This window comes from Equus quagga, chromosome 17 (genome assembly GCF_021613505.1).
Source record: "Equus quagga isolate Etosha38 chromosome 17, UCLA_HA_Equagga_1.0, whole genome shotgun sequence".
In the NCBI taxonomy this organism is placed as follows: Eukaryota; Metazoa; Chordata; class Mammalia; order Perissodactyla; family Equidae; genus Equus; species Equus quagga.
In genome coordinates, this window is record NC_060283.1 from 28,552,512 (window position 1) to 28,579,851 (window position 27,340).

At 50.2% G+C, this 27,340-nt stretch overlaps 1 protein-coding gene across 3 annotated transcripts in view; it reads right to left on the reverse strand.

The window, feature by feature from the left end:
- The window catches only part of LDLRAD3 (low density lipoprotein receptor class A domain containing 3), a 231,080-nt gene that overhangs the window by 103,795 nt on the left and 99,945 nt on the right, over window positions 1-27,340 (reverse strand). For 2 of the 3 annotated variants that reach the window (XM_046644095.1, XM_046644097.1), the window contains exons 3-4: window positions 14,504-14,629; window positions 256-390 (exon numbers count right to left, since the gene is read on the reverse strand). In XM_046644095.1, the coding sequence (XP_046500051.1) occupies window positions 256-390; window positions 14,504-14,629 (261 nt within the window). The remainder of the gene's footprint in view (window positions 1-255; window positions 391-14,503; window positions 14,630-27,340) is intronic. The other variant, XM_046644096.1, reaches the window with a different exon arrangement.

Genomic DNA, 27,340 nt, shown 5'->3' on the forward strand with positions numbered 1-27,340 from the left:
AAAACAAACATCTATTATCTGACAGCTTCTGTGGGTCAGAAATCCAGGGGTGGGTTCGCGCTGGCTCAAGGCCTCTTTACAAAAGGCTCTTTATAAGGCTTGTGGCCCTACAGGCCACAGCAAGGTGTCTCCCGGAGCCACAGATAGCTCAAGGTCGGACCAGCAGAGGAGCCACTTCCACGCTCACGCAGGCGGCCGCTGGCAGGCCTCGGCTCTCTGCTGGCAAGTACTTTTCAGAGCCTGAGAGGCACCTACCTTGAGAACTTTCACAGCTTTCCTCGTCGCTGTTGTCCTGACAGTTGTTCTGCCCGTCACAGATGAAGCTCTTGTCAATGCAGAGGCCGTTCTTGCAGTGGTAGCGGGCAGTGGAGCAGAGCAGAGGGTTTGCTGCTGTGAAGGGAAACAGAGCAGATCACCAGGAGGCCAGTTAGTCCCCGTGGGGATCCCCGGAACCTTCTACAGCCAGGACCATGCCCTTCTTGGGATGCAGAGAGCTCATCCCCTAAGAGGGCTGACTCAAGTCCGTCCTGGGGCAGTGACCAGCCAATGACCTGGACAGGACAAGACTTCCTCTGTCCATTCTAAGAGCTCCTTCCTCCAAGTCACCATGCTGGTGCCCTGTAACCATGACAACAGGGCCAGAGGGCAGGGCTTCATTCACCCCAGGTGGGCTAGCAGCCTCTGAGGGGCCTGGGACAAACCCTGAACCTCCCAGGAGAGTCAGGAGCAGAACGGTTGGTAGCATAAGAGACACACAGAGGAAAGCAAAGCCAGGGGAGTGGCCGAGTCAAAGATCTGAACCCCTGCCACAGAGGGAGTGATGTTGAGATCTGGACCAAGAGCAACATTGGATCATTCTGCTCCATCCTCATGTATCTTTATAGCTCAGCAAGGTAAACTCAGTGGTCTCAATCTTTTCTCTGCAATCACAGACGCCCATGAACCCCCCTGGTCAGCCTGAGTGGCTCCCCCGTGAAGCTCCTTGTTCTAGGCACTTTCAGGAACCTCAAAAGAAATAACAGATATGGTCCCTCCCCTCAAGGAAAAGGATGGCAACTGGCCAGGGTGAGGGCAACACAAAACTATTGAACACATAAGCACATCTCCACAGAAATCAGTATTTCTCCAGCGCAATTTATCCCGCTTCCCTGTTCCTTGCAGAGCAATTCAAACAAGCCTCACTGCAGGGCTCTATTTCAATAAACAGAGTAGCAAAGTAGAAATTACTCCAATCCCAGCCCTGCCAGTTATTAGCTGTAATCTTGGGCAAATTACTTCACCTCTCTGAGCCTCGGTTTCCTTATCTGCAGAAAGGATATTTGTGGGGCCCAGTGCAAACTGAAAATGTGGGGTCAACTATTCAAGAATTATTTAAAAATTCAAGAAGGCAAGTGCAGGGCATAAAACCAAGCGTGGTATCCTTGCAGGCTAAGCACAGGCTCTGCGTGACTGTGCCGGTCACAGGCCCAGGACGCTGGCCCTGCCACTTCGAGCATTGACTTGAGCATGGAATGAGATGACGGGGACAACACGTGCAGCACAAAGTCTGACAGGTGCACAGGTTCAGGGAACGTGAGACATGCTCCCCCCGAGCTACGTCTGCCTCAGTCCCCCAGAGTGTGGCCCTCCCTGAAGGAGGGATGTTGGTGATGATGGAGAGGGGTCCCCCCGATCTCGGGTAACAAACTGAGGCTGCACCTGCATTACACGTGGTGGCCGAGCACCAGGGCGGGACGCCAGGCCCAGCAGTGAAGACGGCCATGGCATCAGCGGCAGGTCCGCCCCGGTGCCTCTCAGGGGTCCCCAGCCTCAGGTGGCAGCTGTAATCTACCTCCCCCAGATGCTTCACTGCCAAGTTAAGATACACGGAGACCGTGGCTGAAAGGACTAAACCTCACAGGGCTCCGTAAGCCCAGAGGGCTGCAGGGGCTTTTATTTTTTAACTGTTCGACTCGAAGTTTGATCTGAAAGGTCAGAGGAGGCAGAGGGAGGCGGGAAGCCAGAGCTCTCGGTTTTGAAGATGATGGACGAGTGCGAAGTCAAACAAAAGGAGTCTGGCCTGAAAATGGAACTTTTAATTATTCACATGACTGTGGGCCAGAGAACGGTTCAACCTGATCAAGCCGAAAGCAAGGTCTGACTTCAGCCAAAACCAAAATGGGGAAACCCCAAACCACAATCACATTTGGTTTCTGCCCACAGCAGCCCTCCAAACCCCTCAGCATCCCACCATGGCGGCCTTCAGCTTCCCTGGGACCTTGTGGGTCACGTCTACGCAGCCAAGCATAAGCAACAACCAGCTCTCTCAAACGCACAGCCTCAGAAAGGCACTCTGACAGCTCCAAGATGGGGCCTCAGCAGCTCGTGTGGATGCCGCAGGGGGCGGGGGGGGGGGCTGTGCTGAATCAGCCGTGCTGACACTGCTGGCATGTACTTCCTCCTTCAGCCCTGGACCCTTTCCACTCACAAACTTTCCCAAGGAAAAGAACTCATATATGTGTGCACACGTACATACTACATATATGTGTGAGTATATATGTATATGTATATACAGGCCACACATATCTTCAAGATGAACTAAGACTGATGATACCTTAAGACACAGCTCTGATAAAAGAATCCAGACTGACAGAAAACCAAGTCACAGACTGGTTTTAATGCATATAACCCAAAGGACTAGTAGCCAGAATATATAAAGCACTCTCACAACTCAAAAGGAAAAAGATAAACAACTCAGTAGAAAAACGGGCAAAGGATACAACCAGCAACCCCCTAAGAGCCATGCAGACGGCAAGGACGCCGTGGAGAAATGCTGACTGTCATCGCCGGGAACGAAGCGTCTGGAACCACACCAGCCTTGCCAACGGGAGGTCTAGATACCGGGTTGCTGGCAAGGATGTGGTGGGAGGGGAAGTCTCATGGACTCCTGGCAGGAGTGCAAACTGGTAGAGCCACCTGGAGACCAATTTAGTAACATCTGGGAAAGTTTAAGGTGCACACGCCCTATGGCCTAGTGATGTCACTTCCAGCTGCACGCTCCAGGGAGAATCCTGACCAAACAAAAATGTTGACTGAAGCACTGTGAGTAAAATCAGAAATTAGCAAAGACCCAAAGGTTGGCCCACAGGAGAACAGATACAATGTGTCCATTGTTGCAACAGGATCTTGCCCCAGGGCTGGCTCACTTTTCCTGGAAATGGACAGAGAGTAAATATTTTAGGCTTTGCTAAACAATTCAGTCTTTGTCTCTGTCTTAACCGCTCGACTTTGCCATTGTAGTGCAAAGCAGCCACAGAAAATTCCTAAACAAAGGGCATGGCTGTCTTCCAATAAAACTTTATGTATAAAAACATGTGGTGGGCTGAATTTGGCCCACGGGCCACAGTTTGCTAACCTCTGCGGAGCAGCAGTGAAAAAGGAATGAACCTGAGTCAAGATGGATAAATCTCACAAATAGAAAAGTGAGAGAGAAAAGTTAGAGAAGAACGTGTCTAGTGTCCTACCACTTATATGAAGTGACGCACGCTACTTATTATTGATGGATACGAAAACATTCACGGAAAGATTCAAACTTCCATTGGAAGAAACAACCCTAAGTTCAGGACAGCAGATGCCTCTGGAGAGAAGGGAGAAAGCTAAGATCCCAGAAGGTATACTGCAGACTTCTAATAATATTTGGTAACATTTTATTATTTAAAAAATCTGAAACAAATAAGGCTACATGGTAATAAGATTTTTTAAAGTGAGGTATAATTGATATACAACATTGCATTAGTTTCAGGTGTACAACATAACGATTTGATATAGGTATATACTGTGAAAGGATCACCACAGTAACTCTAGTTAACATCCGTCACCACATGTAGTTACAAAATTTTTTTGCGTGATGAGAACTTTTAAGATCTACTCCCTCAACAAATTTCAAATATACAATCCAGTATTATTAACGATAGTTAATATAATTATATTATTATATGTATTATTAATAGCATATAGTATTATCCACTATAGTTAATATAGCTAAAATAATAGAGTAAAAACTATAGGTATATGATTTTTTAAATGGGGTGTTGGGAACGCAGTTCATTTAATTTTCCCTTCCCTTTTCAGTGAAAGGCTTCACCGAACATTTTTAAGAGTCTAGGCTGGCAGAGATGCCCCAGTGATGACGCACTTTCCTCTTCCCCCACAGAAGTCTCGCTGGCCCACAAACACCTGTGTTTAGCATCATCTCCCACACTCAGGAGCCCGGGTGCGCAGAAGACTCAGGGACACGCTGGCAAACAACCACGCCTGGGACTCCGCCTCGTCAACAGCTCCTCCTAAAACACTGTGAACCCAACAAAACCCAACGCAGGGCAGAGAAACAGAGAGAGGATGCTGGAGGAACACTCCCCAAGCCGGCAGCGTGCCACAAAAAAGGCCTCGGAACCATCAAAACACACGTCGCACTGTTCATGCTCTTCAAGGGCCAGGAGCTTCCTGCCTTCCTCTCACTCAGGGTCTGTTGATTCTCCAATTACATAAATTCCAACGAGGTTTGTGTTCCGGTTCCCAAGGACAGGCACCTTAGGAGGGAGAGGGGACGCTATGGCCACCCTGCAGACAAACTGCCAGCGAAAAATAAAAGCTGACAACCGTGGGAGGAGATAGAAAGGCTCTAAAAAGCAACCTTAAGAATTCCAAAAGTGGAGGAGCCAAAGATAGTTTCAAAAGAGACCGCCAAATTCTAAAAGGAGCCAAGGCAAGGCTCTGCTACAGCCCAGTCTAAAAATGAACACGCCTAAGGACGGCCCTGCGCTGTTACTGATTAAGACAAGAGGCACCACATCGTGGAGAGATCCCTGTCAACAACGGTCCTCTGAGGCAAAAATGCCCCATTATCAGGCAGACTCACTGATCCCGAGCGGCAAACCTCCCCAGGGAGCCCACGTCTCACTATGTCTCTCCCAGGGCCTCTGCAGCTACTTTCCAGGCTCAGCCAAATGTCACAGTGCGTGTCTGTGGGACCAGGGCTGACCAACCCTGTAGACTCTAGGTGAGCAGGGCTGCAGTCTCCGGGGGTCCCAGGGTCCCAGGGAGCCTCACCCGGACCCTACAGCAGTAACCACCCCGCGGACAGCGCATCAACTGACCGGGAACGCTTGGTACTCAAGGATGCTGTCTCAGCATCTTCTAGCAATATTTAAGGTGCTCCAAATGCATGTTTTCTTTGTCCTTGCTAAGGTTTACCAGTCACTGAAAAATGCATTATTTTACTAGTTAAGTAGGGAGGGCAACGTTGTATTTAGTTCAAAATAGATGGAGAAAACTGTCTGCAGAGTCAACTTCAAAAACTCAACTGTGGACTCAGAAGCATCTCAGTTATGACCATGACACACACGGGGTCTGAGGCTCTGTTTCCCAGCCCACAACACTCAGGAAGAGAACGCGTCTCTCCCTGCCAGAGGGAGGGAGGAACGAGTTAAGGTTAAGCTCAGTGCTTAATTAAGCCGGCGGCATTTACTTCAACCACATCTGAAGGGAAGGACCAGGGGCCCACTGCGCTCGCCCAAAAGCAACTGACCGGCTTTAACACAGGAAATGAAGCAATCTGTCTCCAGCAGGACGTAGGAAATGTCGCCTTTAATCCATTTAAAGTCTGTGAAGTTGGCCTCTCTCCCGCCTCAAAGAGTCCTTGACAAAACACATCAATGAGAAACTCCTCGACACCAACCCCCACGTTTCCCATCTGCTCCCCATCCTGCACTGCTTACTGCCCGCTTTCTTGCCGAGCATCCCAACTCATGGCCTCTAGGGGATCTTTTTCTCTTCCCAGCCCCAATTTCCCTGGAAACCAGGCAAGCAGGGGCGACGGAGCTGCCTCCAAGACATCCTCTGCTCCAGGATGGAGGGTGCCTGGCCCCAAGTCTGCTTGCAAATAATCCGTCCATTAACAAGCATGGCTCCCTTTGCGCCCTGGAAAACACTCGCAGCCCTGATCTGCAAAAGGGAAGAGGTGGCCTGTCTGTGCCAGCGGCAAGCTCTGGCCTTCCTTTCAGAGTCCGCTCCCCAAGGCCTCTCCCAGCGGCCCCTGCCCACGAGACAGAGCGGGGCCCACGTGCAGCCACATTCTGGAGCTAGACCCCCTCCGCATCTGCAGGAGGAGAAGGGGCCGCCACTCTGGGCAAGAGGTGGGAGCAAACACTCCTCAACCCACTAGCCTTTTCCCAGCCTCTGAGGACTCCAAGGATCTGAATTTTCCAAACCCCTCTGGCGTCCGCTCGGTGCCAGGGAAGCAGTCTGACTCACTGCTAACGGCAGTTTGCCTCCTCTTCCCTACACAGGCTTCCTGGGCAGGGCCGCCTCCTGTCCAACATCCAAGCCTGCCTCTGACCCAGTTTCACTGCTTCAACCACCACCTTTCTGCGGACGGCTCCCCACACCTCTCCTCCAGCAACAGACACCCTTCTCCGGAGGCCCTGCGGACACCTCTGCCTGAACACCCGTCACCTCAAATCTGCACATCGGAAACGGACGCCCTCGCCTCGTCCTCTTCCTGTGGCTCGGCCTCTGTTAAAGGAACCCCATGGCCCCGCTCCCCAGGCTGCAGCCGGGTGTGACCTGCTCCCTCTGCTCACCCCGCACTTGGCTCAGCTTCAACAGCTCCTCCCTGGGTACAAAACACCGTCCCAGATTCTGAACTTCTCCGAAGCCTGGCCTACTGCTCCAAGCATACGTGTTGCTGCGATGGTGAGGAGAGAGACACTGAGGTCCACTCGGGTTCAAATTTCAGCTCCACGGCTCGCTGGCTACGTGAGGTTAGGAAGATTATTTAACATCTCTCAGCCTCAACTTCCCCAAATGTAAAATGGGGATAAAAATAGGGCCTATGTCACAAGATTCTGTGAAAATTAAGTGAGATAATACATGCAAGTTACTGAGAATAGCACGTGGCCCACAGGAGGTGCTCAATAAATGCTTATTATAATTATTACTATTGGGGATACATATTAGTACAGTGGTGGAGAATTCAGACCCTGGATTTATACCACCTGGGTTGGTATCTCGACTGTGCAACTTACTACGTGACCTCTGGCAAGTTATTCAACCTTTTTCTGTCTCCATTCCCTTATCTATAGGAAGGGACTAATAACATTAACAACCTAAAATGAGGCTGCACGTGTAAGGCACATAGAAACATGCCATGTACACAGCAGGCGCTCAGTAATTGTCAGCCAAGTACATTCCCATGCCCTGCACAGTCTGCGTACCTCCCAGCCTCTGCCCGGGCCCTGGGCCTAAAATACCCCATGGAACTGTGCTGCCAAGTTTTTAATGGTACCGATCCTCCTAGGTCCATTTCCTTCAACAGCCCCCACTGATGAGCCCAGAGGGAAATCCTCTCTCCCATCATTGCTCCAACAGCACTCCCGACAGTCAAGCCCGTATTATAATTACTTGGGCGTGAGCACTTCTGCCCCCGCGGCTTGCGTAGAACCTCAACAATGCCAGTCATGCATCAGACCCAGCTCTGCGTCCCCTGCGGCACCTTGCACGGCACCTGGCACAGAAACTGTGGACAGAGGAGGAGAGCCTGAAGGAAGGTAGGAGCTGGGGTTCCTGAACAACGATGGTCTCAATGTGCCCCCTGGGTACACATCTGAAACCAGGGGAGAGGATCAAGACCTCCATATGCTAAGAACACAGCCCGACTGCTGCCTTCCCTCTTTAACCCTTTGACCAGCTGCTTGGTCCATTCATTCAACAGACATTTACTACTGACCATTCCGTTTAAATAAGGCACTGTCCTAGGCACTGGGGATACAAGAAAACCCAGCCTGTGTTCTTAAAGAGCTTACATTCTGGTGGGGAGACAGACAAGTCAGTACGCATGAAGACAGCATGAGAAGAGCGATTTATTCCATGTGTATTTATTGCATGCCAAGGCTGCGCCAGACAACACACTTGGCACTGGGGGTAGAGCTGTGACCCACACCACGACACCATCTCATGGCTGTCACTCACGGAGGACAGCAAATAAACACATTGGTGCTAAGTGCTGAGGGGAAGAGAGGAAGGAGGCAGCGGGACGGGTGAGAGGAGTCATTCCTCACAGGGTGATCAGGGCAGGCCTCTCTTTAGGTGGCATTCGTTTGGCAAAGGCCCGAGATGGTGTGCGAACACACAGGAGGATGGCCCAGCCCAGCCTCGGCAAACCACAGACGTTTCCCTGAAGAAGCAGGCCATACCCAGTCTTTAAGGAGGCTCACGATGGAGCTTGGGAGCACTGGGCGGAAGAGTCCTCCACTGCAACTCCCCACTCACCCGGCCCATCGATGCCCAGCCCGGCTCCTGGAGGCTCCACTGAGGGACCGGCTGAGGAGCAAAGAGGAAACGCAGGCTCCAAGCTGACTGACACGAATGGAGCCTTGGAAGTGCACCAGCATCGAGGGGGTCCATGAACAGAAACCATGGCTACGCCGGCTAAAGGTTCAGCCGTCGAGGGGGACAGGCAAGAATTCACCATCAGTGGAAAAAACAGACTCCAGGACACAGAGGTTTTTCTGGGCACAACTACACTGACAGCAGCAGCAGAAGATGCTCAGCTTGAATTAATTTGCCATCGTGGCCCCCGCACCTCGCCGCCCTCTCAGTTCTTGGCAGTCTCCTCCCTCACGAACGAGGATCAGGGTGAGGGCTGTGCTGCCCGTCGATCTGGGGTTCACCTTCAGCCAAGGAAGTCTGAGCACAAGGGAGAGGCCAAATGCAGCCAAAATGAGAAAGGAGGGGAAGTGAAAGGGTGAGAGCGCAGCACTGGGACCTCTGCGAGGACACACCGGTTCTCGCTGCCCTCAGTCCGGGGCCAGGAGTCAAAGGTCAGAAACATCCAGAGACAGAGCTCTTTAAAAATGCCACTCTCCCGCTACCTGTTAAAAGTGAAGACATCACCCGACAACACCTTCCCTTTATCTTTTCTTTCTTTCTTTTTACCATCTTATTACAGAAACTTTCATACATGTACAAAAATAAAGACTGGCATGGTGAACCCATGTTCCAACCACTTGTTTAATAACTATCCTCTCCCCAACAATCCTGTCTCAATCCTTCCCGTCCACGACCCCGCCCCTAAGGCTTCAAGCATGTCCCAGGTATCATGTACTCTCATCTTCGCAGACTCCAGTATGTATTTCTCAAAGATAAGGATATTTAAAAAATAATAAACAGAATACCATTCTCACACTTAAAAAATTAACGATGCCTTACTATCATCAAATATCTAACCACAATTCAAATGTTTCCCATTATCTCCATTTTTTTCTTTTGAACAGCTGGTGAGTCAGGACTGAAACAAGGTCCTCACGCCGCATTTGGTTGTTCTGTCTCTCAGTCTCCATCGGCCTATAGGTTCCCTCTTCTGTTTTTTTCCTTAGAATTTATTAATGGATGAAACTGAGTCCTGAAGAATTTCCCACATTCTGGATCTGGCAGTTTCTCTCCCCATGGGGTCATTAACACGGTCCTCTGTCCCTCAATTTCCCATAAATCAATGGTTAGTATTAAGGACTGCATGATGTGTTCCCCAAAATTCCTATGTTGAAACTCTAACCCCTAATGGGACGGTATTAGGAGGTGGGGCCTCTGGGAGGCGATTAGTTAGATGAGGTCATGAGGGTGGTGCCCTCACGATGGTGTCAGTGCCCTCATAAGATGAGGAGGAGCCAAGGGATTTCCCTCTCTGTGTGCACGCATCAAGGAAGGCCCCGTGAGGACAGAGACACAGAGAACCCAAGCATGCTGGGACCCTTGATGTCGGACTTTCAGAACTGTGAGAAATACGTTTCTGTCCTTTAAGCCACCTCGTCTACGGTATTCTGTTACAGCAGCTCAAACTGACTGAGACAGAATTAGATGCTGTATCAGATTCAGGACGGATGTTTTTGGCAGAAACACCTCATAGTGGTGATGTGCGTGCCTTCTGGGTCACATCAGAAGGCAAAAAACACCTGGTTGTCTCTTTTCTCGTGATGCTAAAACCGACTTGCGGGAGGTTCCAACTCCAGGTTAGATCCAGTAACCGCAGCCACCCTGGCCCTCCCACTGAGTGCAGCTAAAAAACACCTGGACAGAATACACATAGCAGGAAATTTTAGATTCTGAAAAGTAAACTGGAGAAGGCCAAATGGGGAAGAAGACCAAAATTTGAACTAGCACTCAAATGGCACTAAGTTACTTTTGTCCGTCCGTCTCAGAGCCCGAGGAAACTGGAAAGTATCAGAGAGATCACAAAGAGGGAGGAACTTGGGAAAGTAAGTCCATAAAGTTATTTATGCACTCCTAGGCTGGTCCCCTCATGCGCAGGCACGGATCTGCTCCTAATCAACTCACCAAAGAGGCGGAGAACCGAACGCACAGACGACCGCCCCGGGTCCCAGACTGACCACGGGAGGCACACGCGCAGGACAGACGCAAAGAGGACTGCAGAAACAGCTGGAAACTATCGCAACCGCAGCCCACAGAGGGCTGTCAGGAGCTTGTGGCCTCACCCCGCAGGGCCAGCGCCCATTAAAACAGAAATACAAGCATTCTCCGTAGGATTTAAACCAAACCCAGAGTGTTGCACACAATAATCAAAATATCCAGAATATAATCCAAAATCACTTGCCATGTGAAAAATCAGGAAAAATCTCAATTCTCATGGGAAAAGATAATCACCAGACACCAACACCAAGATAAGACAGACGTTGGAATTACATGATGAAGACTTTAAAGGGCCTGTTATACAAATACTCTACCAAGTAACCACAAACACTCTTGAAACAAATGGAAAACAAAAAGCCTCAGCCAAAAACCAGAAGATATAAGGAAGACTCAAAAGGAAATTTTAGAACTAAAAAATATAGTAACTGAAATGAAAAAGAGCCGCACTGTACGGGCACAAAAGCAAATTGGAGACGAGGGGAAAAAGCATACGTGACAAAAGATTAATAGAAATCATCCAATCTAACAATAAAAAGAAAAAAGATTGATTAAAAAATGAACAGCGCTTCAGGGACCTGTGGGACAGGAACACATGATCTAAAGTTCTCAGAGTCCCATTAAGAAACGGAGAAAGAGGACAGCACTTAAAAAATATCTGAAGAAGTAATAGCTGAAAATGTACTAAGTACGGCAAAAGAAAAAAACCCACAGGTTCAAAGAGAACCCTAAACAGGACAGACTCAAAGAAATCCACGTACCCAGACACACTAGGATCTAACTGCTGAAAACTAAAGAGAAAAATAGAAAGCTTCCAAAGCAGCCCGAGAAAAAGAGTAAGTTCTCGATGGGAAACAATTTGAATGACTGCAAATTCCTCATCGGAAACCACGGAAGCCAGAGGAAGCGGCACGACATTTTTAAAGGGCTTAAATAAAAGAACTGTCAACCCAGGTTCCACATGCAGTAAAAACATCCTTCAGGAATGAAGGTGAAATGAAGACATTCTCACGTGAGGGAACACCGAGGGGCTCCGTGGCCAGCAGACCTGCTTTACAAGAACTGCTAAAGGAAGTGCTTCGGACAGGAGGGAAATGATAACAGGGGAGACTTGGAAGATAAGGAATGAAGGAAAAGAAACCAAAATAGTAAATATCTGGATACATATAAGAGATTATTCTTCTCCTTTGGAGTTCTTTAAAATATATTTGAAAATTTAAAGCAAAAGTTAAAACATTGTCTTTTGGGGTTTTTAACATATGGCAATTACCGCCTAAGACAGCTATCACATAAAGAGATCTAGAGAGTGACAGGCCTCTCCATTCTACCTGAAGTGGCGCGTCATGGACTAAAGCTGTCTGTGGAAAGATTGACTGCGGTTTCGGGAGTTTTCAGCCTGATCCATCCATTACAAAGCGCCCATCAATATTACATCTAATGGTTGTAGCAGCCATTGATGACCCATTGCTTCATCAGGGGTTACAAAATAAATACTCTCATTCTCTCATTCGTCTGTTATAGCTGGTATTCTTCAAGAAAAAGAACTTTCCTGAGCCAGCCCTGATGGCCTAGTGGTTAAAGTTCCGTGCCCTCTGGTTCGGAAGCCTGGGTTCAGTTCCCGGGCGTGGAAGCACACCGCTTGTCTGCCAGTAACCATGCTGTGGTGACAGTTCACACAGAAGAACCAGAAGAATTTACAACTACACACAACTATGTACTAGGACTTCGGCAGGGGGAGAGAGGAAAAAAGGAAGAAGATTGGCACAGATGTTAGCTTAGGGCAAATCTTCCCGTGCAAAAAGAAAAGGAAATTTCCTAAGTCAGCTATTTAATTACTCAGAAGTAAGGGAGGTATAAATGCTTGATTCTTTCCTTTTACTTACCAGTTTTCAAAACAGTGAGTTACAAGTGCTATTTTTAAGTGCTAGACATGCCAGAGGAAAATGCTAGCTTAATCCTCACTGACCTAATTTGGAAGGGATCTAATTTACTCACTTAGACAACTAAAGACCAATGTTCAAACATCTAAATCATACAGCGTCTTCAATTACGGCAGGGAGGGCACTGGATCACACATCATTTAGAATCTACATACTACAATGCATCTCACTTGCTTTTTGTGGCCACTGAATTACTCTCTAGTACACAAGCATGTATGAATATATATATGAAATTGCCCCTTAGATTATAAAGTCCTCATGGACAGCAGGAAACTGAGATCAGGCTGATACACACTTACTAACAGACTAAATGATATACGAAACACGTACAGCCTTGGACACCCTAAGCCAACGGGGAAATCCTAGTAAATATGGTCTTCCCCTTGGTCACTCACAGCTTTGCTTTAGGTGACTACATATTTTTTAAATCAATTACTCTGTGCCAGCCACTCCACCAAGCACTTTTCAGACATTATCTCACCTAATTCTCACAACCACCCCTGGAAGCAGGCTCTCGGCACCCCCATTCTCACGACAAGGAAACCACCGTGGAGATCATGCAGCACACCCTCCTCATGCTTAACTAGGCTGGGACACAAATCTGAGGCCAGACTCTCCAGCTTAGGAGTCACTTTGCAGTCAGGCCCCTCCCCTGTTAGTGACAGGCATGCTCCCTGCCGAGGTGGATTTCAGTCGCTCTACTAACTATCCAACAATCCAGCGGCTAGGCCACATTTCTGCCATTTGGACCCAGAAAATGAAATAAGGCAATAGGAGAAGGCACATGGGAGAGTTATAAACTCCCCGCGGCTCTCCTGGGAGGACAGAGCCATGACTGCTCCCTGGAAAGACGTAAATAACACAGGAGACAGCAACCGTCCTCTGCAGGGACCAGAACCACAGGGTAAGGGAAAATCAATTTATCAAAATAGTCACTATGTCGCTAAAACTTATGTTTTGAAAAAAATTAATCCCATGAGAAAATGGTCACAATAAAGAGGACCGCTCATTAAAATACTAAAGCGGAGCACATTAGAGAAGAGATATATGTATGCATAAATAAAGAGAGAGAGAGAAAGGACTGGCACAAAATAACCCAAATATTAACAGTGCTTCATTCTGGGCAGTTTTGTTTTCCTCTCTATACTTTTCCATATTTTGCAAGTTCTTTACAATAATCAGAAGACAAACATGTTATTAAAATATGTAAGCGCACAGAAGAAAGTCATCAATTTGTCCAGACCCGACTCCAGTTACAAGGGCTCCAGCAGTCTACACACCTAAGGGGACAGGAAAGAAGAAGAAACAGTGAGTGGCGACCAAGTGACCAGTGGCAGGTACAGAGCACCTGCTGGGAGAGCTGGAATGGTGCAAACATGGGGAAGGAACGCTCGCAGGCCACTGATGCTGCTGCGTGTGTGCAGAGATTCCGGACACAGAGATGCTGACAAGGAAGGCACTGCACACGTCCAGACCAAGTAGTGAAGATCAATACCAAGGCCGCTAAGAGGTCAAGGTGGGGTAGATAGAACAAGGGCGGCTGGCTGTCTGTGTCCTGATACCATGGAATATTATATAACAGGTAAAAAGAATCACGATGGTCACAAGTGGAGAACTTTAGCTTTCTATACTGTTTGGACGTCTTTTCAAAAATATTTTCTTACAGTGTGTATATAATCAATATATAAACATCTTTTTTGAAAGAATTCAAAGTAGGAAGGAAAGCAAGCAAGCACATGAACATTGAGCGGGAGAGTCCATCAGATGAGGGTCTCAACGAGGCGAGAACGGACTCTGCTGCTCGCGAGCTGTTTGGCGCTGGATGAGGCCACCACTCTCCACACTTTTGATTCCTTTTCTGTGAACGGGGATGATACCCCTGCATGTGCAGAGCCACTGTCAAAATGGAGAACAGAGTCTGAGCGAGGCCGGTGCGTTAGGGGGTCCCTGACACAAGGTAGCCAAGCATTTACACCAGAAAGCAGCAGTGCAAACAGAATCTGGGGCCTGAGCCCAGAGTGGGTGAGAAGTGGAGTAAGAGGCCAGCCGGGAGGCGGCGGGCGGCCAGAAGGAACAGGGTGCACACGGGTGAGCCCAGCACTCACTGCAATTCTCCTCGTCGCTGCCGTCAGGACAGTCCTCGAACCCGTTACAGCGGAAGCGGCCGATGATGCAGTGGACGCCGCTGGCACAGGGGAAGAACGTAGGGCCGCACTTCGACTTAGCCTTGGCTGCGGGAGGAAAGAAGACACAGAGCGAGGCGTCAGCAAGTGAAGTGCCCGCCACTGCACACCCCTCGCGCCAGCTCCGAGCGCACAGACGGGGCTTCTGCACCTACTGAAAAGTCCCAAGCGCTTCTCACCCCACCGCCCCCTTCAACTCCCAACCGGACGGGAAGCCCACACGCACCATCCCCTAGGAAGGGAGCGGACGTCCCACAGAGGACACACCACGCCTGCACCTACAGGGCTCAATCAGAAGGCACTAAACAAAGAAATGAATGGGTGAGCGGACGGACGATGGATGGAGTTTGCTCTTGAGCTGCAGAAGAACCATCCAAAATTCATTCCCTGACTGTCTAATCGTCTGCTTTAGCTGGTGCTCACGAGACAGTGTGGCCACGGCTTTCCGTGGATCATCTCATGTAAGCCATCCAGCAGCCAACCACTGTGATGGGGTGCAGGAAAGAATTAGCGCCACAGGCCTGAGCCGGCTGTCCTGGGAAGGGCTGGCCATTGCTGGGCTGGAACTCGGATTCCGGCCCGGTTCGCACCTTCTAAGAACGCTCGCTGTGCCTAAAGTGTGATGCAGACAGCGCGCTTGACGCCGAACACCTGCTTTGCTTCTGGGATGTGGGATTTGGGATGTGGGTACCTCCGAGGCAGAGGGTGCCTGCCTGCCCAGCGCCGGTACCAACCCTGCGCTCTGAGTCTCTCACGAGCATCCCCGGAAGACAACATTTCTCACGTGTTGTCACAACTTGTCGCTGGGGGAATTAAGTGCCCCTGGGAGGCTCCCCTGGGAGAGACTCCGGGAAGCTGGACTTCACTCCCTCACTTTTCCCCTTTGTTGGTTTTGCTTTGTCTCCTTTCGCTGTAATAAATCTTAGCCATGAGTATGACTTACGCTGAGTTCTATGCATTCTCCTAGCAAATCATCAAACCCGGGGTGGCCCTGGGGACCCCAACAAAGATGGGTACGGTTCCCATCCCCAGTTCACAGATGTGCTCTGAGAGGTGAAGTGACTGGCCCAGGGTCACACAGCTGGAATATCTGGGGCTGGGGTGGAGCCTGCGGCACTCAGGCTCTAGAAGCCACACCCCCAAACAACGCAAGTGTACTGCCTCCCTGCCAAAGGCTATCACTTCTCAAAACAGAAGCCAGACTCCCACTCAAAGATATTCTTCTTCCACTCCTGCTGTACAAACAGTTTTAACAGAAACTGCCGTGGACCGGGCTTGGCCGAGGGTCCTGCTGACCACATAGCCTGGGGGGTCATGCACTTCCCACCGACGGCGCTGGCTGCTCTAGCCTGCGATTACAAGGGCTAAGATCCGATCTGTTGATGCCTCCCAGGCAGCAGGACCCACCCAGCATCTCCCTCGTCTTCTGTCTTAGAGGCAGGACCTCTGGTCCTTGAGAAGAAGGGCCATTTCTTTGGAACAAACAGGCAGTAAATTCCCGTCATGTTCCTGCCATCAGTAACACGCCACTTTGGCAGCAGTCGATCCATAACGAACAGTTTTAAGGCCTAGGAAGTGGCCAGGTTTTAAAACCCCTTATGGCTTCATTTCGATCTGGACTTGTGTGATGCTGCTGCTGTGCTCTTCCCAAATCACAAACGGGGGAGTGTCCAGGGGTCAAACGGCAGCTCTGTTTTCATGGCCTTGGGTAAGTTTCTAGATATTGCTGAGCCTCAGCTTTCTCATCAGTAAATTGGGGGTGTCACCCACCCCTCAGGACTCCAGGTTCAATAGCTTCAATGACTCCTTCAATGAGATGATCACAGCAAACGCTTAGCACGGAGCACGGCATACAGCAGACACTCACTTAACGGCAGTGCTCATGCTCTTATCATCACCACCACCAAGCTTAGGGAATTTTGAAACTGATCTCTGGACTGCTAATTTTTTTTTCCAACTATCAAAGTTAAAAAAGCTCATTATGAAAGATCTCTGCGAAATGCTATCAAGTGATCTCCAGGATATACTGTTGAATGGAAAAAGCAAAGTGCAAAAGAGTATCTATAGCATTTCAACCCTCTGTAGAGCAAAAGGGGATATAAGAAAACACGCACGTATTGGCCCATCTGTGCAAAACAAATACAGGAGGGCTGAAGCAGAAACTAAAGAGATTAGCTACCTACGGGGGTGGGTGGGAAAGGGGTGGAAAGAATGGGGGACGGGACTGGAACGAGAGACGAGAAGGGTGCACATTTCTCTCAGTCTATTTGTGTAGCTCTTGCTCTTAGAACCGTGATAGCATTTCACATTCCCCAAAAGCAAACAATTAAAATCAACCACACATGTGTGTGTGGGAGACTCGAAATGGAACAGAAACACAACAAAGGAACATAACTGCATTACAGATGAGCGAAAGCACCACACTGAAGGGGGTGGGGAAGAAAAGAACCAGCCGAAGTCACTCAGGAAAACGTTATTTGACTGGCTTCTACAAGGCTGAAGAAAAACCGCACTGAACACAAATACGCCACTCTCGTTGTATATGTTTGTCACAGGGGTGTGGATTAACAACTCTGAAACTACCTTTTGTGTGCACGAGGGTTGAATAAATAAGTTAATATCCTGCAGATAATACGAGTGAGGTTTCTCACTATCAGAGGAAGAAGTTACAAATAAGGAAAGTGAGAAGGCTAAAAGGAGCCCTGAGGCTGTGGACCAGAATTGAAGGCATCAGTATGAACTCAAGGTCTGTAAAGATAGATAGATAGATAGATACATAGATAGACACATAGATAGATGGAGAGATAGACAGACAGACAGAAGTGATCTGTGTGTGTGTGTGTGGATTAGTGTACACACACATATGTCCCAGCTGCATCTGCTAAGAAAGACTAGAAGCAACACACTCCAATAGCAATGAGCGCACCCAACACCCAGATCTTGGTTTGTAAATACCATTATCCCATAAAGGAAACCAGGGCTCCCTGGAGAAGTGGTTGATTCCAGGGGGAAAAAACAAGGTGAACCTGTAGTGTCTTCTGTTGCCAGAAAGTAAAGAAATGCTCAAAATATGATGGAGGCACAAAAAAAGGACACAGAGTCAATCTGAAGGAGCTCCAGTGGCCACAGCTGGAACAACCTGAACAACCAAAGAAACGGGAGTAGCACCAGAGGGCGACCCAGAGAAGAAAACACACACCTCTGAGTCCACACCGACGCCGCAAATTGCTGAATAAATCAGTGAAGGGGGGAGAAGGGAAAATTCTCCCTTACAGAAGAATTCTGATTAATAAGCGTAGAGGGGATGTGGGAATAGAAAGTCAGCACTAAGTTAACAGCACAGTAACAACCATTACAGGCAAGACCCAGAGATGGATGCTCACAGGAGAGCACCAGCCAGCCTGCTCTGGTCATCCTTCCAGGGGTCAGGGAAGAAAGGCACCCACAGGCTTTGGCGTCCAAGTTGAGCGCGTTTCTCTGTAACCTTCAACATGTCACCTGCACTCAGAACGTCACTGTCCTCCCTTCGCCCCAGAAAAGCCTGAAGCCCAGCGCAGCCTCACGCAGCCCCGGGCGCCTCTGTGGTCCATGCCCACGCCCTCTCCGTGCTCTGGCCACGCTGCCTCCAGCTCGTCCTCCAGCCCCTGAGGCACGTCCCACCTCAGGGCCTGTGCGCCCTGCCGTCACCTCTGTCAGGAATGCCCTCTCCCAGGGGGCGGCACGGCCCCCAGCTCCACAGGACTTGCACAGCAGGAACACCGACTCCACCCTCAGTGACTGGAGCCCCTCCTCTGCTTTCTTTCTTCTTCCTCAGAGGAAGGATGTCGCCAACTCGTGTTGGCCACTCAACTGATGAACACACACTCGTCTGAATGCTTTCATTCACCTGTGGAAGGACCTGCGCTGTCCAGCGCCGACAGCAGGTGCCAAACACCTGCCCAGTATACAAAGGAGCCTACGAGAGGAGAGGGGGGGATGGGGTAATAGGAGCTGGCATCTGCCAGATGCTCAGGAGGGGCTGAGCACTGCGTTCCACGATTACAGATATCAGCTCGTCCCCTCTTCACAAAAACCCATTTTGCAGATAAGAAGACCGAGGTCGGGAAGGGCAGCAGCTCGACACTGCTAACGAGGGGTCAGGGCCCAAACCCCACTCTTGACTCATCTCTCTACCGCCTCCTTAGACCCCCTAAGGCCCAGTCCACGTCAAAGGACTCGACTGAGACACAGAAAGAGAAAAGAGAGTGAGAACGTGAGTATCAATCATAAGCGAATTAGTTACTGTTCAGTTAACCAGCTCTCGGGCCCTGCCCCTGGTCCTCTTCAGGAACTGCTAATGAGCCTCCCGGCCATGTCAGGGAGGGTCGCTCGCCTCTCAGTCAGAGGAAGCCTGTCCCGCCATGACTTACATCTGTGCCATCAGACGCCCGCAAAGCGACCGCCGAGGGGAATCCAGGTGGCCGGCCGAGTGCCTGGCAGAGGCTCAGAGAGAAGCCAGTGCTGACAGCAGCTGTCGGCTGCTCCCTGCCTGCTCCAGCCCCGTGGGACTCAGGGATTCTGGACAAAGTCTTGATTGTCCCCCCGCCCGCATCTCCATGAAGGGGAGACTTCAGCAGGAAACCCAGCAGCCCCTGGTGGAAGACGGCGGATGGACGGTGTCTCAAATCGCCCTGAGCAAGGCGGACAGGGTGGCTCCCGTCCACTGAGGGCTTGAGGACACCCTCCCCAGGACCCGCCCCGTGGACTCGTCAAGGCAGCAGCTCTCCCAGCAGCAGGATGGACTCGGGTTCCCCAGGGGCTGGTTTCTTTCCTGATCTGAGTCCTCACCTCCTTATAGCCTGGTTGTCATGGTTCTGGATTTCACGGATCAGTAAGATCAAAAAGGTTTAAAAACTACATGGGAGTGGAGGAAGGACTAACACGGCCGCCAGCTCTTTACTTTACCAGCAAGGACGCAAACAAACAAATGTGCAAGAGCCTCTCCACACCACCACCCTACACGACAGGCCGCCTTAGCATCCCGAACGCAGGGGGGACAGTCCTCAGACCGGGATTTGGGGATCACATCAGAACCAGAGGGGAACCAGGAAGCGTCCCGACGTCACCGAGCTGTGACGCCCTCAGAACAAAGGCCTGATCCTTCCACGCGGAATGTCTGGAGCACAGCTGGCAGCCTACAGAGCTTTGCTCAGTACCCGACTCGCACCTCTCACAGATGAGACAGCTGCCACCCAAGAAGGCAGTTCAGGACGTGGCGAAGTCACACAGCTGCTCAGGACCAGACTGGTCTAGAACCCACTTCTCACGCCCAGAGTCCAGCCTCTTTGAACAACACTTCGCGTTAGGTGGGGTGCGGTGGGGCCAACCTTGCCAAACCCCACATCAGGAATTATGTTCAAGACAGACCCCAAGAAAAGGGTCATGAGACTGAGGGACCCTCTGCCACATGACCAGAACTTTCCAAGGCTTGGGCAGAAACGCTCCTCACCGGGCATCCTGCCTGTAGCTCCCTCTTTGCCCTGGTGGGGCTTGGGGCTGCCCGCTGGTCCTGCAGGATGGCGGCCCGGGAGGGGGCCTGCACTCTACGGCTGCAGCCGGGCTCTCCCCATGAAGTAACCACAGAAAGGAGGAGGATGGGGACGCAGCGCTGGGCTTCTGCTCAGCCAGAACAGCATCAGCTCAGCTCCTCAGCTGGCAGCAGCTCTCAGGCCGCGGTGACAGCTCCAGCCACAGCTGCGGCATTCAGGGTCTCTCCTCCAGACCTCTGTGGTTGGCCAAATGAGCCACAGCTGCCACCTCCGCCCTCTGCGTGCCTCCATTCCTGCTCCAGGATCCTGCCAGGGTGTGCCGAGACAGCCCAAAGAACCAGAAGCAGGTGCCTTAAGCTCCTCTGCAAAATTACCATCCTCACTTTGTAAACACAAGACACAGCTCGCTGTGAAAAATCCCAACAACAGAGAAAAGTACGAAGGCCAATGCAAAAATTATCCCAAACTGCCACTGCCCTGGCAATCCACCATGGCCATTTTGGTAAACATGCTCCTGAAGCATGGTCTCAAAACTAGGCTGTGCAAACGGACAGTCCTGGACGTGCTAAAATGCGGCAGCTCCGGACCGGGGCCTGGCATTCTGCGTTCCTAACACGCTCCCAGGCGATGTCGACACCACTGGCTCCAAGCACTTCACTTCCGAGCAGCAAAGGACCATTGTCTTGTTTGCCCTGAACCTGCAATGCCCAGAAAAGTGCTTGGCACATACGTCACGTAATAATTACGGGCTGAATTAATAAACGGAAATCTGAGTATACAGTTTTGCACCCATAAAACACTCTGCTATTCTGAAAACTGCTTTTGTCACTTCATAACGTATTGTGACATCTTTTCATGTCAATAACTACAGGTCCACCATCACTTTTAATGGTTCGGGGTAGTTTTACTGCATCTAGGTACCTGCAAGTCCCATCACTGAGGGATATTTGAGGTGTTTTAATAACAATGTACATCCAGACCTATATATTATTTTCCCCACTTGTATAATATCTCTTTAAAGGTATGACCACTAGGTCAAAGGATGTGCATATTTCACATTTTGGCATCCTTTTGATCATCGACTGCCTCTCCCCTAGGAACGGTCTTCTGCCCACAGTTGGCTACAGGAAAAGCCTCCGGCCCAGGATTGTCCGAGACAGGCTGAGCCTCCTGGGCCGGCAATGACATTCCTGGAGGCACAAGGCTGGGAACACACCCCCATCCCTCTGTGTTTACATTAAGCCGGACCTTACTGCCTCCAGTGCTCCGTTATTCTTCTCTATCTCTGTCTTCCTCTACTTCACCATCTGTGCATTTCATCACTGTGCAGAGCGGGGGACATTCCTAGCCCATCAAGGAAACCAGGTCTCTTCTTTTTATCTTTTTAAATTTGCACCGGCTGCCAGGCACCAATCTTTGCTGGAATTGGTTTCCCTGAGTTGCACTATTCACGAGCTAATGCCAGGGGTCCCTCCTTCCAGGAGACGCTCCTTGAGCTGACTTTCCCAGGCTGCACTGTCCCGTTTAAGGGCCCTGACAAAGGACAGGCACTGGCTCCAAGGGCTGCCCCACTTGCCAGCGCTTCCCCAGAACCCCCGACCCTGTAGGCAGCACATCCTGGAGAGTGGGCGGCGACCCAGCTGCAGCAGGGTCCCCAGGGATTTCTGTGCAATGCAGCTTGCTGGGCCCGGCCTCGAGGGCAGTCTGCAGTTTTACTAAGCACACAGGACTCCAACGAACCCTAAAGTGTGAATACCCTTCTTGGGCAGGGTCTGCCTACGTCTGTGCCCAGAGAGCAAATGACCTCCTCACGCCCTTCCTCCTGGTGTTGCCACTGCACAGACCAGCAGCCACTCCAACAATTCTGGCCACAGGGGCAGCGTGGGAGCCACTCCCTCAAGTGGTGGTCAAGTCTAACACTCGTCCCAGGAAGCGTAGTTACCACAAGAAGACGACCCTAAGGAAACCACAGGCCTCTTTATGATCTTTCCCCACTTCAACAGGTTCTCTCTTCTTCCTCGTTCATGTGCAAGATACAAAATAACTCTCCTCTACACAAAAAAGCTGTGGACTCATATTCAAACGGTTGCTGTCCTAGCAAAAAGGCCCTTTTGGAACTTTAAAACTCTTAACCAATTCTGTCCACTTCTTAAGGATTTGCATTTTATCTATGCACAACACAAAACAGGGTAAAGAGTTCAAAAGATTTTCACTGCCCCCTCTCAACAAATAACAAGACGTTCCTGGGCATCCTGCCATCTGTCAGGCAGCGGGTCAGCTGTGCGGCATTCAACAATGCTCCCCGCCTGATAGCCGGGGACAGACAGGCAAGGGAGCCTCTGCACGCAGGCCTGTGAGTGCTCTGATGGGGGAGCTAGAGGACAGCTAATCTCAAACTGGGGAGGAGGCTGATGTCAGAAAAGGCTTCTCAGAGCACAGGCGGCCTCGGCAGGCACCCCACGCACGGCTAAGGTGGAAACTAATGTAAAGCTTAGACAGTCTGAGGCCTGACGCATTAGTCATTCATCCCATTAAGGGTAATTCAAACTCTGTCTCATCCTGCAGAGAATGAGGGTACAGAGGAGACAGCTACGCCACGGCTGACGGTTTAGTGCCGGTGGGACTGTGGAGTGAGGGCTGCTCCAAGAAGAGGGAACAGCATGTGCAAAGGCCTGGAGGCAGCGACAGTGAGGCAATGGAAGAACTGAAAGGGGGTCAGTACAAACTGACTTCTCATATCGGTAAAAGTACCTGGTATCTTTTTTTTAATTAAAAAAATTAAAAACCCTATTTCTCTTAAGAAATGTGCTTTGAGCTCCTTGCAATTCAGTTCACACTCAAGATGTAAGAATTATAGATGCTAAAGTGTCTATTAGAAAAAATCAAATTATAAAATTAATATAATTTGAATTAACATGTACCCCGCCACCCGCCCGCCACCCCCGCGAGGTAAAGGCCCACATGCAGCCATCACGGGCTAAAAGCTTTGCAAAAAGCAATGGATCTGAAACTGCTCAGTCCCCTGGTTTATTTTGTAAAAAGTCAAACTGTGGTTCCTTTTAAAAGTCAAAAATGACTTCATGGTTGGGAGCAAAAAAGAGCCTTATAAAAATAACAGACTTTTAAAAAGCACTATGCCTGGTTCCCTAGAGTCTGGGAGGGAAAAAGCAGGCCTTTCCTTGTGGTCCCAAAGCAGACAACAAGTGGCCCAGCAGGCCGAGCGCATGCCTGGAATTCCCGTCTTTGCAAATCCACCATGCAGGAAGCCCTCTGCCTGGCCAGCAGTTCACTCTGCGTGACTTCTGGAGAGGGCTCCAAGCTTCACTGATCAGAAATCGCACTGCATTATTTCTTCCTAAAATGCCATATTGCCTGCTTCAGAGAGACACACCAGGGAGTGGAGAGAGCAAAAGAGCGCAAGCTAACTGGAATCTAAACCCAGAAAGAAGGCCTCCAGCTGAAACAGCATTGCCAGAAGATTCTCGGATAGCGAATTCTTTCTACACATCTCCTCCTCGATAGCTGGAATAAGAGGTCTTAGCCCTGGGGCTAAGAGGTTAGGGGGTACGAAGCATCTGGGTTTCCATCCCAGTTCTGCCACCTAATAGCTGAGACCTTGGACAAAGTCACTTAACTTCCATTGGCCTCAGTGTCTCCATCTGTAAAAGGGGCAGAAAGATAGCACAGATCCCATCGGTTGTTGGAAAATACGAGATTGTGTATATAGAGAAACAGCATAATGAGTGATATCTAGGAGGGATCTGACACACTCCTCCCTCCCTAACATGGTTCACGGTTCTACAAACGGCCCTTCTTCACGTGCATGGACGGCCCCAGGAAAAGGGAGGCAGAAACCAACGGAATGTTCAGACTGTCCAAGGCCTTCTCTTTCAGTTCCTCGTTCCATTAATGTGAATTCTCACTCTATGCCACACATAGGACCAGGTGTGGGGGCTGCAAAGTGACTCAAGCATTCAAACCCACCTACTGTTAGCAAGAAGCGCCAACTAAGGAGCACCCGGCCAAGAAGAAGAAAAAGGACAACGGGCAGGTGACTGCAATGCGATGCAGGGAGTGCGGAACAAGCTAAGCTGCACGAACATTCGCCTCCAGTGCGCGGGACGCAGGCAGGAGCATGGGATGGCGCGTCAGCTGCCCGGCTCAGACGTGGGGCAACCCCTCCAAGGCCATGTGGTTTACGGACAGTTACTTCACCTCTCGGTGCCTCCACCTCCTCATCAGCGAATGGCGACACTAACAGGACCCGCCCCGCTGGGCTGCCGTGGGGATTAAGGGAGACAATATAATAACTGCCTACAACTTTCTCTGGAACGCAGCATTAGCTATGATGGTCATTACCGTACTGGCTAATGTCATATATATTTCATATTAGCTATTTTTACTTGATCTTATACTATGAAATACAGTATTATGAAGCAGCTAATGTTAGACGGAATTACACAGTATTATTACAAGTATTAGCTATGATTTGTCACTACTATTTTCCAACAGTTTCTGCCCAGCAGTGGACGCTCAATCAGTGGGGTGGGGGTGGGGGGTGGCCAGAGGGCAGGAGGAACTCCAGAGAGGAGTGTGACCCACTCAGCCTGGGCACCAGGGGCCCCACACGAGGCAGTGCTGGGTGAGTGGGTTATGAAGAGGAGGAGGAGGGTGTTGGAAAAGGAGATGAAAGGGCATTCCAGGCAAAACGAATGACCTAAGGAAAAGCTGCGAGCTGGGACAGGGGATGGTGTGTACAGAGATCTGGGAGCAGTGAGGGTGTCTGGGACACAGAGGTGTGGCAGGAGGTGCGGCTGGGGTCTGGACAGTCATCCTGGAGCCCTGGACATCTTCATAAAGAAAAGGCACGCATCAGATTCGGTTTTTATGAGGAAACTTGTCTGGCCTCACAAGGGTGCTACGAGGCTGCAGGAGGCACGGGAATGCTCTCCTCACTCCCAGAGTCCTGAGGCAGCAGGAGAGCGCCCAGTCTGTAACACTCTCCAGGCTTTCAGGGGAAAAGGCACTACAAACAGTAAGAGAATTCCAAGTGTCTGTCCTCGCCCTTTAAAATAAATGTATTACTAAGAACAACAGGAAAAAGGCAAAACAAGGCAGTGAGTTTGGGATTAGGAAATTATCTTATCCCCTAAAGTTTTCTCCAGGTTATTTCACTTGTCTGTTTATGGAACACGTGCTCGTGTGTATGAAGGTGGCTTGTGTGCATCTCATGAGAATGAAAATCCCAAAGAATCTATAAGCAGGAAACCAAGACATCCCCGACTGATCCTTCTATAGACGCATCTGGAGGGGAAAAAGCTCTAAAAAGATAATAAATAAACGTGGGTCAGATAACTTAGCCTCCAGAGGCTTTTCACTGCTTGGAGGAGAAACTTCCTGACAATGGATCAGAGTCCCTGGGATTAAGAACAGATGTGAGAGGGGCTGGCCCCGTGGCCGAGTGGTTAAGTTCGCGCGCTCCGCTGCAAGCGGCCCAGTGTTTCATTGGTTCGAATCCTGGGCGTGGACATGGCACTGCTCATCAGACCACGCTGAGGCAGCGTCCCACATGCCACAACTAGAAGGACCCACAACGAAGGATATACAACTATGTACTGGGGGGCTTTGGGGAGAAAAAGGAAAAAATAAAATCTTAAAAAAAAAAAAAAAAGAACAGATGTGAGAATAAACACGGAGAGGACAGAACACTTTCCAGCTTAAAAAGAGTCCTTCAGTAACAAAGGCATCATCCAGCTCCGTGAGGGTGATGTCCGAGGGACAAAGGAATAAAGAAGACCCCATCTTACATCTCTCCCCATCTAGCTGGGCAACGAGGGTCACCCTGGCCAAAGGTTTACCTTCCAGGGCCTGCAGCCTCTCCCGTCCACTGGGCCGTGGGCAAACACGGACACTTTCCTTCTTGAACACCCTTATCTCTGCACACAGCTTTACCGCCAGACCGTGAAGAGGAAGCTCATATCTGAACGGCTTCCTAGAAGCGGCCCTCCTACCTGCCCGTCCCCACACAAACCACACACACAGGAGGACCTTGGAGCTCAGAGTCTGTCTCCTTTTGTATTTTGAGGAAGATTAGCCCCGAGCTAATATCTGCCACCAATCCTCCTCTTTTTGCTGAGGAAGACTGGCCCTGAGCTAACATCTGCCACCAATCCTCCTCTATTTTGTATGTGGGACACTGCCACAGCATGGCTTGGTGAGCGGTGTGTAGGTCCACACCCAGGATCTGACCCGGCGAACCCTGGGCCACCAAAGCAGAGTATGGGAACTTAACCACTGCGCCACCAGGCTGGCCTCTGAGTCTGTCTCCTTAATTGTCACTAAAGAGCACCAGAGGAAGGCCTCCGACATGAGGACTACAGGCAGTGACACTCACAGGACAGGGGACTGTCCCTCAGAGACGGCAGGCGGAAACCGTGCTGTGCTGCGTGCACAGAGCCCAGAGAGGAAGGCCTGCAGCTGCTCCAACGGGCTGAGCAAGAGGACGCTGTCTGTCTGTCTGTCACGAGGGAACCTGAAAACAGCTGCTTCAGGAACCAGCCCTTAACTCACCACGAACCCTCCTCCAGGAAAGGCTTCCACCAAGGCACCCAGAGGCTTCCAGGAGGCCTTCAACACCAGCCTCGGGGTCGCATGCCCCTGGACACCGACCGCCTCTTGGTGGCTGTGGGCTGACTTTAAAGACACAACACCGACCTCGGCTTCTAACTCATCCTACGGGAGTAGCGACACTCGGTCCTGACGCACATTAGAACAACCCGGGAGGTTCTGAAAAAAAAGAAAACTCGCCCAAATCAAGAGAGCTGGAGTGACGACACGAATGTCGGACAAAAGAGAATTTACGACAAAAAGTGTCCCTAAAGACGAGGAAACGGTCAAGTCATCAGAAGACAATTAAATGCACCTAAAAACAGAGCCACAAAATACATGACACAAAAGCTGAGAGAACTGAGAGACAGACATTGAAACAAGAAGAGATGCAGACTTGAACACCCCACTTTCAACAGGCTGAAGATCAGCAAGGAAGCAGGAGACACCACAGCACCACAAACCGATTACGAGACGTCAGAACTCTCCAGCAACAACGCGACTACGCGTTCTTCTCAGGGGCACCTGGAACATTCTCCAGGGGATGCCAGATGTTAGGCCACAAGACAAACCTCCACAAATTTAAAAGGAATGCAGTCACACAACATATATTCTCCAATCACAA